Source organism: Gymnoscopelus microlampas (genome assembly GCF_963454915.1).
Source record: "Gymnoscopelus microlampas genome assembly, chromosome: 22".
NCBI classification, from domain to species: Eukaryota; Metazoa; Chordata; class Actinopteri; order Myctophiformes; family Myctophidae; genus Gymnoscopelus; species Gymnoscopelus microlampas.
In genome coordinates, this window is record NC_139959.1 from 26,974,154 (window position 1) to 26,991,123 (window position 16,970).

Genomic DNA, 16,970 nt, shown 5'->3' on the forward strand with positions numbered 1-16,970 from the left:
GGCCTGTCTTCTGTGGGTTAGTCAGAGAACTGCATGACCTCCACTGACCTCTGTGTCTGATGTACCGTGATGTCATGCAAGTCAACTTCTAACTTGCTGTAGAACAGTGCTTCTCAAACGTTTTCCATGTCAAGGACCCCCAAATTGTAGGTATTTGGCCGCGGCCCCCCATCTGAAAAGGTTTTGTGTCAGGGACTCCCAGAAGAGAAGACATGAAAAAATATATTAATTATTCCACATTTACAAGCTCGCAGCACGGCATGAAGTGACGTGCTGTGAGCTTGTATATCTGCTATTTTTGCATAGCCAACGTATAACATATGGTTAAATAAGTGGTTTAAATGATTGTGATGCTATATTAACTCATTTTGCTGGGGACCCCCTGGAACCCCTGGGGGTCCCCGGACCCCTCCTTGAGAACCAATGCTTTAGAAATACTCAAGTGTTTCCGACTCTGTTTGCCTCGGCATCCCGATTGATCCTGAGTTCCTCAGCGACGTTGGTTTACAGCCCCATACGTTGAATGCATTCTTTTGAAGTTCACACTTGGCAAACCAGGGGCTCCTGTGACTTCTGAGGTTGAGGAAGAGGTTAAGGGGGATTGTGAAAGAAGGGGGACAGGGGAGATTAGCAGAGGAAGAGAGGGGGCGTAGAGGCAGAGAGACAGAGAACTGAGAGTCTGACCCTTGAGTGCCGCAATGGAACTTGTCAGCCCCGAAACACATATTTCAAAAGACAGCTCCGCCCCAAAGGAGTTGAAGCATTGTTCGACAATAAAACGGAAAAAGAAACAGAGCTGAACATTCTGCTCGAGATGCAAGTCGCGTCAGCGATCCTGAGGAGCTATTGAGAGGTACCTGTTTTTCGAAACCTCCATGGTCTTGCGGCTTTTGTTTTTGAAGCCTATGTCAAGACCAGAATTCAGACATCAGAGGATAAGGTTGGAGAGACAGGCCCCCAAAATGTATCTGCCACTAAGTCATGGTGGTTCGGGGACACGTGTGTCGCACAGCCCCTGCAGATATACATAGCTACTCATTAATAACCCCCCCCCACGCCCTGTTTGTAAACATGGTCGCGTGTGCGTTTGGAGTGCATATGTTTAAGACTGACCACCGAACCTCCACCCAATGCCATAGATGTGGTACCTTGTGTCCATCGTGTATCATCATCAACGCAAAAACACATGCATGTACATGCACGTTTGTTCTGCGTCATCGCATGCCATCACTACCCTTCTCTGATCACAGCTGAAATCAATTAACAGCTCCAGATGACCTTGGTTCATCTGGACCACGCACACGCGCGCACACACACACACACACACACACACACACACACACACACACACACACACACACACACACACACACACACACACACACACACACACACACACACACACACACACACACACACACACACACACACACACACACACACGCACACACACACACACCTCTTTCACATCCCTCTAACTTCAAAGGCAGCCGGCATACAGCACAGTGTGCGAGCTTCACTCAGTCAGGGGGCTAGCGCCCTCTGATCACACACACACACACACACACACACACACACACATCTTGGCAGAGGACTAAAGACAGAGGGAGAGAGAGAGAGTGAGAGAGAGAGAGAGAAGCAGAGGGAAAGAAACACCCCAAAACAGCAGAGAGTGTTCCATACCGCCAGCGCTTGTTCCTATCGAGCTCTGATTTGGACTCCTCCACTCCTTGGAGAGCAACACAGGACCGTTGATGTGTCTCATGGTTCTGTTTCACATCACTCATCTGAATGAAGCCTTGTTCTCCTAGTTCTTCCCTCTCCTTTTGGTTTCTCCCCAGATGCGTGCCGTGCTATTGATTTTGGCCGGCTACACTACAGTATGTTGTCTCAGCCTGGACACAGAAGGTGTCGTAATCCTGGTGTTTTGTTTTGTTTTACACTCCTGCTCTTTTGCATATAGCACAGGTATCGCACAGTTGGATTTAACTTAAGCCCTATACTCCGTTTGTACATACACAAATAATGAAAATAGCTTTTTTTTTGCCAAATACTCATCTATTTTGGCCAAATATGAACCTATTTTGGCCAAATGTTCATCTAGTTTCACCGAATGGGGATGGGTTCTTATGGTTAAAGTAGAGGAAGATGGTTGAGGGAGGAGAGAGATGGAGGTTTTTGTGTGCGGTGGAAAAAAGGTGGAATAGAAGGAGTTTTGGATGCAGCAGTAAACTGAGAGGTGGGAAGTCTCTGTCTCATGGATAATGAAAGTTGCAGAGTCACGGTAAACAAGTGCAGTGCTGGATGAAGACAAACGAGAAGTGTGTGTGTGTGTGTGTGTGTGTGTGTGTGTGTGTGTGTGTGTGTGTGTGTGTGTGTGTGTGTGTGTGTGTGTGTGTGTGTGTGTGTGTGTGTGTGTGTGTGTGTGTGTGTGTGTGTGTGCGTGTGTGCGCGCGCGCGTGGGTTTCTTTGGGGGGAGGGGGGAGGCAAAGCGAGGCGAGGCAAGATGAAATAGGCGAAAAGCACTCTCAGAATGCAGGAGGTGGAAGCTCCAACTGAGAGTAGGCTTTTAATTGGCTGCCTGGAGACAATCGCTCCAGGCGCAGGAATTAGTATGCATGGCTTCTAGGGAGAGAGACAGACAGACAGACAGACAGACAGAGAGAGAGACAGAGAGGGATCACAGAGACATCACAGAGAGTTGTGATGGACTTGTCTTCCTCACTTGACTTCCATCAACTCATCTCTCTCTCTCTCTCTCTCTCTCTCTCTCTCTCTCTCTCTCTCTCTCTCTCTCTCTCTCTCTCTCTCTCTCTCTCTCTCTCTCTCTCTCTCTCTCTCTCTCGTCTTACACACTCATACACCACATTTTAATACTTGGAAAATCGTGTTCGACACCAAGTTGTTGGATGTGGATCAAGCTTTTTTAGCTTTCTTGTATCTTGTCCCCACGGGCTTTCATTAGTCTTTATGAAAAAGCTAACCATCTCTCTCTCTCTCTCTCTCGCTCTCTCTCTCCAGAGTACCCATGCTCGGGCATGCTGGGCATGGTGTCGGGCCTGATCACAGACGCGCAGCTCACGGCCTCATCCCACACGGACCGGAGCTGGGTGCCGGAGAACGCCCGCCTGCTGACCAGCCGCACGGGCTGGACGCTGCTCCCCCAGCCGCAGCCCTTCACCAGTGAGTGGCTGCAGGTGGACCTGGGCGAGGAGAAGCTGGTGAGGGGCCTGATCATCCAGGGCGGCAAGCATCGTGAGAACAAAGTGTTCATGAAAAAGTTCCGCCTCGGCTACAGCAACAACGGCTCCGACTGGAAAATGGTACCGGACGCCAACGGCCACAAGCCAAAGGTGAGCCCCCTGCGGAGAGACGGTTGTTTGTTTTGTATACTCACACAAACTGCACTTTCTTAAATTTTTCAGAAATGTTTGGGAAAAAGTGAAAAAAATAAAGTCTGTATAACTTGTATTGATTGCAAGCGTGGTGGGAAATTACCCCGACACACTAGAAAAAAAAGAAATGAAAAAAAGTTTTTCAGAGTCATAGCGACATCGATACAGATTATGAGGCATTTTAGTCAATTTTCACCCGAGCGCCTCGCTCGGCTGTTGTGAGTCATTCAGCGGTTGCCGCGGTCGAGTCAATCTCACCGGTACTTTAAATCACATTAGGATAAGCATCTTGAGATGTCTGTCAAAGTTCTTTCCTGCTTCCTTCTCTCTCGCTCTCTCTCTCTCGTGTATTTCCTTTTTTGTATTCCACACCACATGCTGTTCAGCCCGTTCACTGGATACTGCAAGGAGATGAGACGAGAGAAGAGAGCAGAAGAGAAGAGAAGAGAATGTGGCAACCGTACTAGTGGCGGCCATAGATGCGTGTAATGGTGTGACACACGTATGCACAGGAGAGCATACATACATAGAAGAGCTTAGTACAGGCACACCACCGTATGCATGACACATACCAAACACACGCCTGCACACCAACCAGGAAGTGCAGAAACGACTCGTACCCAATTTCCAGCGTCCCTGACAGGGTATAAATCTGATCCAGATGGCGTGATGGTTGATGATTTATGAAAGGATGCTAGGAGAGGATCCATACCACCCCCCAACGCCCCCCCTGCCTGTCCCACTTAGCCACACCCCCACTTCGCCTCGCCTTAAAGGACTCCCAGCATCAAAGGCACAGAGCGCTCCCTTTCGCGTGATAACATCCATTAATCAACTTCTATCATTCCTGTGTAGACCCCCAATCCCCCCTCCCACCCTACCCTACCCTACACTCCCTCCCTTGCTTTCATTGCTTCCTCGTGTCTCAGGCGAGAGATCTGAGGCCGAGTAGGAATTAGGGAGCTGAGGTTGGGCGTTTTGACAGGAGGCGGGTCACGTCGTGACGCCGTGTCGCGAGTGTGTCACAGCCGCACTTCAGATGTCAGCTGGAAGACAGAGATCCTGCTCCTCATCTGTCCTACCATCCCCTCAATGTGTTCTCCACCGCCCTCCTCGCTTTCAACTCTTATTTTACTGGTTTTTCAGAAGGCCAGAAATGAAGCCGTCTTGCCTCGCCTTGCCGCGCCTGCGTCTCAAGTGGTCGTATCAAGTGTAGCAGCGATGACGTTATCAGTGATTTACCCTCTCTCTCTCTCTCTGTCTTTCATCCACCCTTTATCCTGTCAGACATTCGAGGGGAACATGAACTACGACACTCCCGAGCTGCGCACGGTGGAGCCCATGCTGACCCGCTTCCTCAGAGTCTACCCGGAGAGGGCCACACCCACTGGAATGGGACTGCGACTCGAGCTCCTGGGCTGCGAAATCCAAGGTAAGGCCTGGCCTCCAACAGTAAAATCCCCAGTGTTGATTTATCCATGTGTAACTCTGTGAGTGTAGCTCTCAGAGCTCAATGAGGATCTTACGGTCTACTTACTCGATACAGTATGTATGCACTCCTGCTGTACAGTCCGCTCACACAGGCGTGTCGTCCATCAGCCTAGGGTGATGACACATCTCTGAAGTAGCATGTGTGCGTGGGGTTTAGGCTCCCGGGCCGGTGGGGTGGTGTTAAAAAGATCTTAGTGAGAACCTGACCCCAACTACCCCACCCCTGCCTGCCCCTCCTGCCCGCCCGCCCGTCCGCCCGCCCACCCACCCAACAGCTGTCCAGTTCCTGCTCCTCATCCCTTTAAGAGGGACAGTGGTCTCGTCCCGGCGCTTGCATCAAAGCAGCCCCCTCCATTGGAGAAGCACTCATAGGCAGGATGAAATGAGAGCCCACCTGGCACACTAGGATTATCACCAGGACTGAACCCCCCATCGCATCACGGCGCTTCTTCGCCTGACTGCACTGCTAAATCCGTAAGGGTTCATTGGGGTCCATTTTGACGTGGACCCTTACGGGTCCGTTGTAGATCTCACAGTGTGTCTCCCTCCACTTTTGTTTAAGTCTGCACACGTATAAAGCTGGGTACCCTGCAATCCTTTTGTATCTGCCCACTATGCTCTCTCTCTCTCGCTCTCTCTCTCTCTCTCTCTGTCACTGTCTCTCTCTCTCTCTCTCTCTCTCTCTCTCTCTCGCTCTCTCTCTCTCTCTCTCTCTGTCACTGTCTCTCTCTCTCTCTCTCTCTCTCTCTCTCTCTCTCTCTCGCTCTCTCTCTCTCTCTCTCTCTCTCTCTCTCTCTCTCTCTCTCTCTCTCTCTCTCTCTCTGCTGTAGCAGCCTAGGCTCTAAGTGGATTTACATATTGGATTTCAGGGAGTCAGTTAGTAGGCCCGTCCCTGTGTAAGCTACAGGCTCCCACTGGGAGCTTTAACCCTATGATAATGCTTGTTTTCACTGTTAATGCCAAGCGCACACACACACATACACACAGAGACACACACACACACACACACACACACACACACACACACACACACGCACGCACAAAGTAGCTGTCTTCTAACACCTGTTTATGTGCGTGACTGTGTGTGTTCGCCTCTAACCACATGTTTTTGCACAGTGATTACTGTTGTACAGTGTTTGTGGTGTGTGTGGTATGTGTGCATTTGTGTGTGTATGTGTGTGTGTGTGTGTGTGTGTGTGTGTGTGTGTGTGTGTGTGTGTGTGTGTGTGTGTGTGTGTGTGTGTGTGTGTGTGTGTGTGTGTGTGCGTGCGTGCGTGCGTGCGTGCGTGCGTGCGTGCGTGCGTGCGTGCGTGCCAAGGCCCAGTGAAAGGGCTAAATCCTCATTTCTGTGCCGAGCTCCCCTGACGCAGCGCTGACCCCATCCTTGACCTCCCCCGCCCCGAATCTGACAGGGGCTGATCTGCCTCATATATCATCCAGGACAGGGAGAGAGAGCGAGCGAGAGAGAGAGAGAGAGAGAGAGAGAGCAAGCAAGAGAGAGAAAGAGTGAAACCGATGGCTCGCACACAACACACACATACTCTATACTCTCCCTATACATCCCTCCCTCTCTAACTTTTAGCCTCCGTCTGTACTGGGGAAGCCTGTGTATTACTCAGCCTAAACACGCGCACACACACACACACGCACGCACGCACACACACACACACACACACACACACACACACACACACACACACACACACACACACACACACACACACACACACACACACACACACACACACACACACGTAGACCACAGGCCGGCTGGCTGTGTGGCAGCGGAGCGTGGAGTGGATCTGGGGCCGTGCCCACATCCAAAGAGCTTGCCGGGCCATAATGATAGGCTACTGTAGCAGCCAAGGGGCCCTGCCTATAGCCAATCCAAATCTCTCTCTCTCTCTCTCTCTCTCTCTCTCTCTCTCTCTCTCTCTCTCTCTCTCTCTCTCTCTCTCTCTCTCTCTCTCTCTCTCTCTCTCTCTCTCTCTCTCTCTCTCCCTATTTATATACACCATAAACCTCGGCAGCTTGATAAAAGCAAAAACCGCTAATAGTTCCCCAAGATCGAAGCCAGTTTTCGTGCCAGTGGGAGGGAACTACATACAGTATTTTAGGTTGCGTTTGGTTTCTGCGTGTGTGTGCGTGTGCGTGTGCGTGTGCGCGTGCGCGGCGATGGGCTACTGCAGATGCCCCCAGTGAACGACGATGGCAGGGCATCTGGACATCTTTAAACTCTGTCTCTCTCTCTCTCTGTAGCGCCCACCCTGCCTCCGACCACGTCGCCCCCCAGCGGCAGCACACCTCCATCGGACGAGTGCGACGACGACCAGGCCAGCTGCCACAGTGGCACAGGTGATGGCTTCGAAATGACAGGTGCTAACATCGCCCTCATGAGACTGCAACCTCCTCGACCCCACCCCTCCCTTCCCTTCCCCTCCACTTAATCTGCTCCTCTCTGCTCCAATTAATCTGCAACCTGCATGTACGCACACGCACACACGCATGCTCCGGAGCTCGAAGGCGTGCACGCGTGAAAACATTTTGGGACAGCAATTTTATGAATGGCATTTTTGCAAAATAATTTACCCTTACCCTTCCTGAATTGTACTTAGTTGCACACCAGTGTCATGCACTGAAAATAGCCAACCTGCCTGCTCACAAAATCAGGCACAATTTCAAAGCCCTAAATCTAACCTCTAAAAATGTCTCCCAAACCTTCAACACAAACCTGAATCTTTTCCTAATTGTAAATCTTGACTTTAAACAACGATTTCCCTTGTGAGGACCAGGAAAATTGTTTTCACACAGTTTATTTCTCAAAATGTACGATACTTATGGGGATATTTGGCCCTCGTAAGTATAATAATACAAGTAGGATACACACACATACGCACGTACACACACACACACACACACACACACACACACACACACACACACACACACACACACACCCGTGCTTACACACATACCGTCTCACCTACTTCTAAATCTAAACTGCAGCCCTTCCCCCTGCAGCGCTAGAACAGCCAGCTCTGTCCCTCCCCTCCCCTCCCCTCCCTCTCATCTGTATCCTCTCCTCCTCCTCCTCCTCTCTCTCTCTCTCTCTCTTTTTCTCTCTCTTCCAAGCCTGGCCTCATTCCCCACTAACCCAGAAACCCACTGAGCCTGCACCTCTATACCGAGACAACCCCCCGTCCCTTGTCCCCTGTCCCACTAACCTGCAGTCTCCAATGAAGAGCATGGGTACCGTCTCTGTCTCTCACTTTGTCTGGGGGGTGTGTGCGGGGGTCAGTCTGGGTTGGTCTGTTGAGACCTCAGAAGGGGGACAGAAAAGAGGCATGCGTTTTTTGGCTAGGTGGGTTAGCACGGCTAGCCCACGCATGGTGCATGTGCTTATAGGCTAGTTAGAAAGTGTATGTGAGGCTATAGGCTAACTGTGCTAATGTGTTGCATTGGATGCAGGTGGGACCACCACGACCCCAGAGACCACTACTGCTGAGATGGACAACATCCCAGGTGAGCGTTTGCTGTTTGCTTATTTGTTTATCCGTCTGTATACAGTATTACTATCCATTTCCTCCAATCTCCCCAAATCACCCGTATAGAATTCTACAATGTGGTGTGTATGGTTTGAGCAGATCGTAGTGGAGTGCTATCTGAAACATGTCATGGATATCTTTGAGTGCAAACTGATCAAAGTGACACCTCCGGTGTCAACCCGCAGGTTGAATCCTGGGTTAATGAATGCGGGGGCTGAGGGGCGGTCTCCGGCTCCGGCGTGTGTGTGTGTGTGTGTGTGTTATTAAGGTTTGTTATTAAGGCTGATGATGGGGGTGAGCGAGGTTGTCTGATGGAGGACTAGCTGATGATTAGCACTGGGGCTCTGCTGCTGCCTTTTCAGCATAATCACTAATCACTGGGCACACGCACACACATCCGCGCACACGCACACAGCAGGGTAGAGCACATGAGGACATCCAAAAGAAATGAGCTACACATCATGGTACACACATGTGACACAAACACATACACAGTAAAACCCTGTGTTAAAGACAGTGGGAAACCGTTTTTTATACTCAACAGCAACACTGACACACACACACACACACGCACACACACAAAAACACACACACACACACACACACACACACACACACACACACACACACACACACACACACACACACACACACACACACACACACACACACACACACACACAAGCTGATGAGGCAGAGGCCAGCTGAGAGGCAGTGCCCCAGTCTGACCTTGGTTAATGGGCCACAGTCTGCACCCACCCAGCCCCCTCCCTTCTTTCTGCAGCCTGCTGGCCCCCAATGACAAGCCACCAGTGCAGGTGTGTGTGTGTGTGTGTGTGTGTGTGTGTGTGTGTGTGTGTGCGTGTGCGTGTGCGTGTGTGCGTGTGTGTGTGCGCGCGCGCGCGCGCGCGTGCGTGCGTGCGTGCGTGCGTGCGTGCGTGCGTGTGTGTGTGTGTGTGTGGCTGGATAGATGGATGTACTTTCCATTGGGATATTGGCAAAAAAGACCAGCCTGATCCTTTTTACATCAAATAGCTCAGTGAGTCATGAGGAGTCTCATCTTACCCGGAGCATGTCATTCGCTTCACCCCAATTCTCACAAGAATGGAAAGAGTGTGTGTGTGTGTGGGGGGAGGTCTTTTTAATTGGGAATGTTGGGTTCCTTTAAAAAAAATAAAAAGGAAAAGTGTCCGACGTCTGCAACGTGGCTACACATGGGAATTATTTTGTGTTTAATGGGCAAATAGGCTCACTTCCCGCAGAAGCTGGTTTAAAAAAGAAGAACACCCCCATTATTAAAAGCCGTATTGGCTCATTATGTCCTATATCCTTTGGAAGTCTGCCTCACTGCATCTCTAAATGCACACAGGGCTCGCAGGCCGGAGGTAGAACCCTGAACATCCCTCTCCCCTCTCTCTCTCTCTCTCTCCAACCAGTGCTCCTTGAAAGTCTTTCTTTGTCCATTTTGAAAAGCGGGACTCGCCGTCGTCCAAGCTGTTTCCTTCTTCTCTCTGTCTCTCCTCCTGAGCCCCCTTCCTCAGCCGCGTGTGTCTTGTCACAGAGGGGATTGTGTTTTGGGTGGAATCGGAGGCCCTCAACTGCGACCGTAGGCTCTCATTAAAATGCCCAGCTCTCTGCGGGTTGCTGTGAATGCTTCTTACTCGACCGGACACGCTGTCCAGACCCCCATCTCTCTCTCTCTCTCTCTCTCTCTCTCTCTCTCTCTCTCCAACCTCTCTTTCCCGCCTCTTAACGTCATTCTATATACACCCTCTTTCATAAGCCATGTCATGTTTATTAAAGGACATCATTAACTGGAGCTGGGATATATGGTCTGCATGAGGTCTTGGCTGTCAGCTGCCTTATTTTTTTCTTTCCGTCCGACAAGCGCTGTACCTCTCTTTTCCTTCTCTCGCCCGCCTCTCTCTCTCTCCATCTCTCCTTCTCGAGTCGTCTGTTTTTGCGTCTTCCCCTCAGTCTTCCCCTCAGTCTTCCCCTCAAGCTGCCAGGGCCTCTGCTGGCTTAAGTTCCACAGCTCTTTGCTGCCCTCTAGTGCTGGCAGCCCGTCACAGGCTTGAAGCTCCTGCCTGGAGCCTATAGCCTGCAGATATACCACGACAAGCCCAGAGGGTCATTGTTATGATGAAGAGGATTTCTGAAGCATTTAGTTTGTGATGAAGAGGACAGTGATGTTGGTAATGCTGATGGTCCCAGGTGGCAGTAACTGACAGTACTTTGGTAACCGTTGACACCCTTTTTCTGCAGATTTCCTGTGGTTCGCCTGTGATTTCGGCTGGGCCAGCGACCCGTCCTTCTGCAGCTGGACCTCCGAGGACACTGGCTCCAGGTGGCAGATCCAGTCCAGTGGGACCCCGACCCTCAACACAGGACCCAACATGGACCACACAGGTGAGCGGGCCAGATGGGAATCAGTTTCATGTACCGGTGGGTCTATTACAATGAGATCAGTCAGCTAACCTAATCTGATCTGGTACGGTGTACCGATTGATTGATTGTAAATAAAATGCTGAAATCTTGTTTGAAATGAACAAACCTGCCAACCGACGATGATGTCATTGGTTGGCTGTTTTTTTAACTGGCAGCCCTCCTCTGCGACACAGAGCGAGTAGACAGAAATGGTACCATCTTATAATGAGCATTAGTGACGACCCGTTGCGCTGGTAGATCTGCTATTTTCGCCGAATGTTTGCCCAGAATAGGGAGGCTAGGGTTTGCATGGTGAAGTAAAAAAGGTATGCTTATTAATACTGTCCTCTTTACTCCCTCAGGCGGCCCCGGGAACTTCATCTACATGCTGGCGACGGGTCCCCCGGAGACCGAGGTGGCTCGGCTGGTCAGCCCTGTGGTCAGCTCGCCGGACGCCAACCTGTGCGTGTCCTTCTGGTACCACATGTTCGGGCCGCGCATCGGCACGCTGCACGTCAAGCAGCGGAAGCACACGGCCGTGGACGGCCCCGCCGACATACTGCTGTGGACCGTCAGCGGTCACCAGGGCAACCGCTGGCGGGAGGGCCGCGTCCTCGTGCCGCACAACAGCAAGCGATACCAGGTATGATTTCAGAACTGTGTCCATACCTTTATGTGTTGTTTTATTCTTTATTCTTTTTCCATGAACTGATGATCAGTGTTGTACAGTAACTAAGTACATTTACTCGAGTACTGTACTTAAGTACAATTTTGAGGTATCTGTACTTTACTTGAGTATAGCAATTTCCAATACTTTTACTTCTACTCCACTACATCTCAGAGGCAAATATTGTACTTTACTCCACTACAATTATTTGAACATTTTTGCTACTTGTTACTTTGTAGATTTTGATTATTATTACAAAACACACAGCAACCACTTCAGCCCTATATACATTTCGGCCATGTGTTAACGGTGGTTCCTTTCATTCTGTCATGGTCTAAGGTGGTGATTGAGGGACTGGTGGAGAGGAAGAGCTGGGGAGACATTGCCGTGGACGACATCAAGATCTTGGAAGGGCTCAGCATGGCTGACTGTAAAGGTAAGGCCAACGCCTCAACGGACACACTGAATAATAATAATAATAATAATAATAATGCTTTATTTATATAGCACCTTTCAAAACAAAGTTACAAAGTGCTTCACAGAGTATCAAAACACATCACACAGCAAGAAATAAAGCACACAAAAAAACATGACACAGCAAACACAGTAGGACACAATAGGTTAAAACATTTGGGGAATAAAGGTAGCTTTATAAAGGTTTTCAGGAGGGATTTGAACTGAGACACAGACTCCGCAAGCCTGATCTCCACAGCGAGGGCATTCCAGAGAGTTGGAGCTCTGACTGCGATAGCACTCTTTTCTCTTTTCGCTTAGGAGAGCTTTGTCCGAGGATCTCAACCTGTGTTTTGGTACATAAGGCTCGAATAGGTTGGAGATGTAAGATGGGGCCAGACCAGAGATGGCCTTAAAAGTAATTAATACGGCCCGGACCGCTGGCCTTGCGGTCCGAGCACCTACAGTAGGCTCCGGTGTAGCCTGGCAGTGCAGTGCGGGTTCGAGTTCCAATCCCGGCGGCCTTTGCTGCGTGTCACTCCCAATCTCTCTCTCCCCATTTCCTGTCTTAACTTCACTGCGCTATAAAAAAAAAATCCCACAAAAAATTGTAATACAATTTTAAAATCCATTCTAAACTAAATTGGGAGCCAATGCAAGGATGCCAGAATCTGTGAAATATGGTCATACTTTTTTGGAGCCAGTCAAGACCCGGGCTGCAGCTAAATTAGTTGTAACCGTTGAATCGACTTATTGGAGAGATAGGAATATGAATGCTTGAATACATTTAGTTAAGTCAGGGGTTCATAGGAAGGGCTGAAGAATGACCTCAAAGATGTATTTGATTGAACAGCACCTTTTTCTCTTGTTAACAGATCCTGATGTCCCCACAGAGCCAATGCTGCCCGAGGACCGCTTCAATGAAATATGTAAGTCATCTTATCCGATAAACAATCGCATTATAGTGATATATCTAATAATCTAATAATAAAAAATAATACGCCTGTGGGCCCACTATAAAGTCATATGGGCAGAAACCTCTTATCTCCATTACTCCATAACTTTTTGTGGTTTTTCGTTTTGAGCTTGTAGATCTGCTACTTTTGTGTGTCGCTGTAGTATGATCAAGTAGGGTGTTTATTTATGAAAAAACACAAAAAGTTAGAATATGGAGGTAAGAGATTTCTGCCCGACAGCAACGTTATGCTGCCCATATGACATTGATACCCAACATGCGGACATGTAGTTCTTAACACATTGAGTGCCAGAGGTTTATTAAAATATTATACGTTCAGTGCCTGCATTTCTTCCATCCACTTACGTTATACGTTTCGTGCTGTTGAAGCCCCGACGCGGAAGTGCATGTAAACAGAGCGTGCGTGCGTGCGTGCGAGACGGCGGAGGGTCCCGACTAACGCCTGGAACAATGATATTTCCAACGCGATCCTCCATTGCAGCGTGGTCGCCGATCGAAAACGGCTCGCTTCCACCACGTAAAAAATAAATGTTGATATTAAGCTTTTAGTCAAGGAGATAACATTGGAAACGGAAGGATTTTTGACATGGAGCCACATCCATCCTCTCCTTCTCAGAAACTCCTTGGGTGATCTCAAAGTTTTGTTTTAGCGCCCCACGTGGGCCCCTCGTATAAAAATAGAATTGGTTCAAACATGGTCCGGACCGTTTTCGGAACTTCTCGTTTGGATTCTCAAAAACGGTCCGGACCGTTTATGGCACTCGATGTGCTAATGAAGCACTATTATGATACTGATATTAAATAACTCACCGTCCCTTCTTTCTCCATCACCTTCTGTCATCCCGCAGTGGAGGAGATCACAGACTACCCGGACATCGTGGAGACAAACGAGGTCAGCGGGCCGGGCAACATGCTCAAGACGCTGGACCCCATCCTCATCACGATCATCGCCATGTCGGCGCTGGGAGTGTTCCTGGGCGCCATCTGTGGCGTGGTGCTCTACTGCGCCTGCTCGCACAGCGCCATGTCCGACAGGAACTTATCGGCCCTGGAGAACTATAACTTTGAGCTGGTGGACGGCGTCAAGCTAAAGAAGGACAAGCTCAACGTACAGAACTCGTACACGGAGGCGTGAGGTCGAGTGGGGAGAAAGAGACAGAAAGAGAGAGGGAGGGAGAGAGAGCGAGAGCTCTCTTTAAACCGGCGTGAACCGGGAGATGTGTAGGGCTCACAGAGCGTGCACAAAAAGACTTGTCGGCATATCCTCTCTCGTATGTCCGCTGGGACAAGGGGGGGGGGCATTGGGGCTAAACGGACTGCCGCCCCAACCCCCCTCGTTCACCGGATGAGGGACAGGTTCAGGAACCAATGGGAGGTTTTGGGACTGATCCATGCTTTTCTCAGGAGCTGCAGTTAAAAAAAAAAAGAAAAGAAAAAAAAACAGACAACTACAACAACCCACCACTAGGGGACACTGTGTACAAAATAAATACAGAAAAAAAACTATGTACAGATGATTTAGATGATATTTTAATTTTCTATTTTGATTTTCATTCATTTTTACAATCGGATGCTGGTGTTGAGACCAATTTATTATAATGTCTAAAGTATTTATCGTTTTCTGGGAGAAAACTCTTTTTTTTATTAATGTTATAATTATAATTATTATTGTTTTCTTGGAAGGCTTGTCGTTTGTTTTTGTTTTTTTATGAGAGGTTATCAAAAATTTGAAATGAACCATATCTGGCGAAATGCCCACACATTGCCCATGACGGGGCATACAGGGTGTACCCATAAACCATGACCCCGATTTCCTACCTACTCACCCACCCACACCCCACTGCCCTCTCAATCCCGTTGCCCCTTTAATCGTTCCCGCCTGTGGCAGTGTATGGTTCTGACAGTGCCTTTAGTACATCTTTGTTGGCCTCCTCCTTTGTTTGATTTGGCTGTTTGTATGTATGCATCACTTTTAAGTTATGATGACACAAAAACACGGGGCACGATATATGAGATCATATGACCTGCAAAAAAATAGGATCCAGTGGGAATGCGGTCCGTCCTATAGCGCTTTGTTTTCTTTTTCTTTTATTTTGTTCGGTTCCCATTTGTTTTCTGTCCAAAAACCCACATAACTGTAAATAAGTTTTAATATATTTTATTGCCCTTTTTTGAAGAAAGTAAAAAGGTAAAAAAAAAGAAAAGCTGCAGTATCCCTTTTTCATGGGTTGTATGTGTGTGTGTGTGTGTGTGTGTGTGTGTGTGTGTGTGTGTGTGTGTGTGTGTGTGTGTGTGTGTGTGTGTGTGTGTGTGCGTGCGTGCGTGCGTGCGTGCGTGCGTGCGTGCGTGTGCGCGCGTGTGTGTATGTGTGTGTGTGTGTGTGTGTGCGCGAGCGTGTGTGTGTGTGTGTGTGTGTGTGCGCGCGCGCACGTGTGTGTGTGTGTGTAAATACAATCGCTGTTTTTTCCGTGAAAGGTGCCGTGTTTTACGATTCTAATTTGAGATTAGCTTTTTGCTCAGAAGAGCGAGCTGTGTGACGCTGTGTGCATTCAAGCTGATGAGCTCTTTGAACAGGAGACACTCGTGTCAGCTTACATCAAAGCCCCTCTCATCATCATCACAGTACCATAAAGAGAAGTCCACGATGCCAAACGGACACAAATGAAAACATTTTCCGTTAAAACACTTCATGGTATTACATGATAAAAAAAACTCTCTTCCCCCCTTATGTCATTCTATCCCTCTCTCTTTCTCTCTCTCACCATATCTTTGTGACTCTTCGGCTGTAGATTCTTCACACAGCCTCGTTCACACATTCACAACGCAAGTCATCATCAATGGCAGTGGAGATGGGAAGAGTAGAATGTCTGCCAGCATACCAAAAAAACTATCTTCATTGCTCTGCTTTTAGCAGAGGGACTAGACTATTTTGTCAACTCCAGACTTCACTGTGGTTTGTTCACCGAAAAAGTGCTATCTGGACCAATGCAGCTTTGTAACGCACTTTGTCACTGAATCCCTCGTGGTGGGATTCCATTCAAGGAGTGGTGTGTGTGTGTGTGTGTGTGTGTGTGTGTGTGTGTGTGTGTGTGTGTGTGTGTGTGTGTGTGTGTGTGTGTGTGTGTGTGTGTGTGTGTGTGTGTGTGTGTGTGTGTGTGTGTGTGTGTGTGTGTGTGTGTGGGGGGTGGGTGGGGGGGGGGGGTTGCACACTAACTGAAGAATGGTGCTATCGTTACTCTCACGAATCACGATCTCCCCTTTCCCATCATTCACATGCTGTATTGTAGCTTACGGCCAAGCCGCAAAAAAAACAAACAAAAAAAAACGGTTTAGTGTCTCGCGTGTAGCAGCCATAACATTGTGATGTCAGAGCTGATGTCATAACGAAGGGACACTGGTACACCGGGGGTTCAGGTGACATCACTAGAATCAGGTCACCTGAGCTCCCGGTGGCTTCACCAAAGGATGGTCGCACCCCTGTCTTGCTGCCAAGGGGTTTCCTTGCAGCAAAGAACATCTACCGGACTGTAATCTAACTACAGTCATCACCCAACTGAAAGTCATAATAAACTGACTTACCCTGTCAAAATCCCCCCCAGCTAAAAGCAAGAGGGGTAAACAAAGGCTGACTGTAGAGCAGAAAGTGGTGGTCTGTTTTTATATCTATTTGTACGCTTATAACAAGTGCATACATCTCCTTGATGTGAACTCTTTGAAATCTCTATTGTTGTTTGCAGGTTGGCGGATGGGGGGGTTGGGGGAGGGGGGGGTTCCCCTCTCTGAAGATGTTTTTTTTTGGGACCATAAGGGAAAAGGAGACTCTGTACAAACTCACCGTGTGTGAGATTGACATTATCAGGACACAACTGGGGCCCCCGAGGGCCCAGGAACTTGATGGTTTTTAAGCACTGCAACAATCAGAGACTTGATCCTGAGAAGGCGGACATTTTTCTCACATCAATGTGCTTTGTATGTGATGTGCTGTGGTGAACACATTTCCAAGCTTTGTTCATTTC

The 16,970-nt window shown here is 48.9% G+C and overlaps 1 protein-coding gene across 2 annotated transcripts in view; it reads left to right on the forward strand.

The window, feature by feature from the left end:
• Nucleotides 1-16,125, forward strand: part of nrp1a (neuropilin 1a) — an 81,732-nt gene extending 65,607 nt beyond the window's left edge. The window contains exons 10-18 of one of the 2 annotated variants that reach the window (XM_084048845.1): nucleotides 3,022-3,353; nucleotides 4,683-4,827; nucleotides 7,146-7,262; nucleotides 8,355-8,408; nucleotides 10,697-10,840; nucleotides 11,221-11,501; nucleotides 11,865-11,961; nucleotides 12,854-12,907; nucleotides 13,803-16,125. In XM_084048845.1, coding sequence (XP_083904971.1) covers nucleotides 3,022-3,353; nucleotides 4,683-4,827; nucleotides 7,146-7,262; nucleotides 8,355-8,408; nucleotides 10,697-10,840; nucleotides 11,221-11,501; nucleotides 11,865-11,961; nucleotides 12,854-12,907; nucleotides 13,803-14,089 — 1,511 coding nt within the window. In that variant the 3' untranslated portion in view covers nucleotides 14,090-16,125. The remainder of the gene's footprint in view (nucleotides 1-3,021; nucleotides 3,354-4,682; nucleotides 4,828-7,145; nucleotides 7,263-8,354; nucleotides 8,409-10,696; nucleotides 10,841-11,220; nucleotides 11,502-11,864; nucleotides 11,962-12,853; nucleotides 12,908-13,802) is intronic. The other variant, XM_084048846.1, reaches the window with a different exon arrangement.
• The last annotated feature ends 845 nt before the right edge of the window (nucleotides 16,126-16,970 follow it).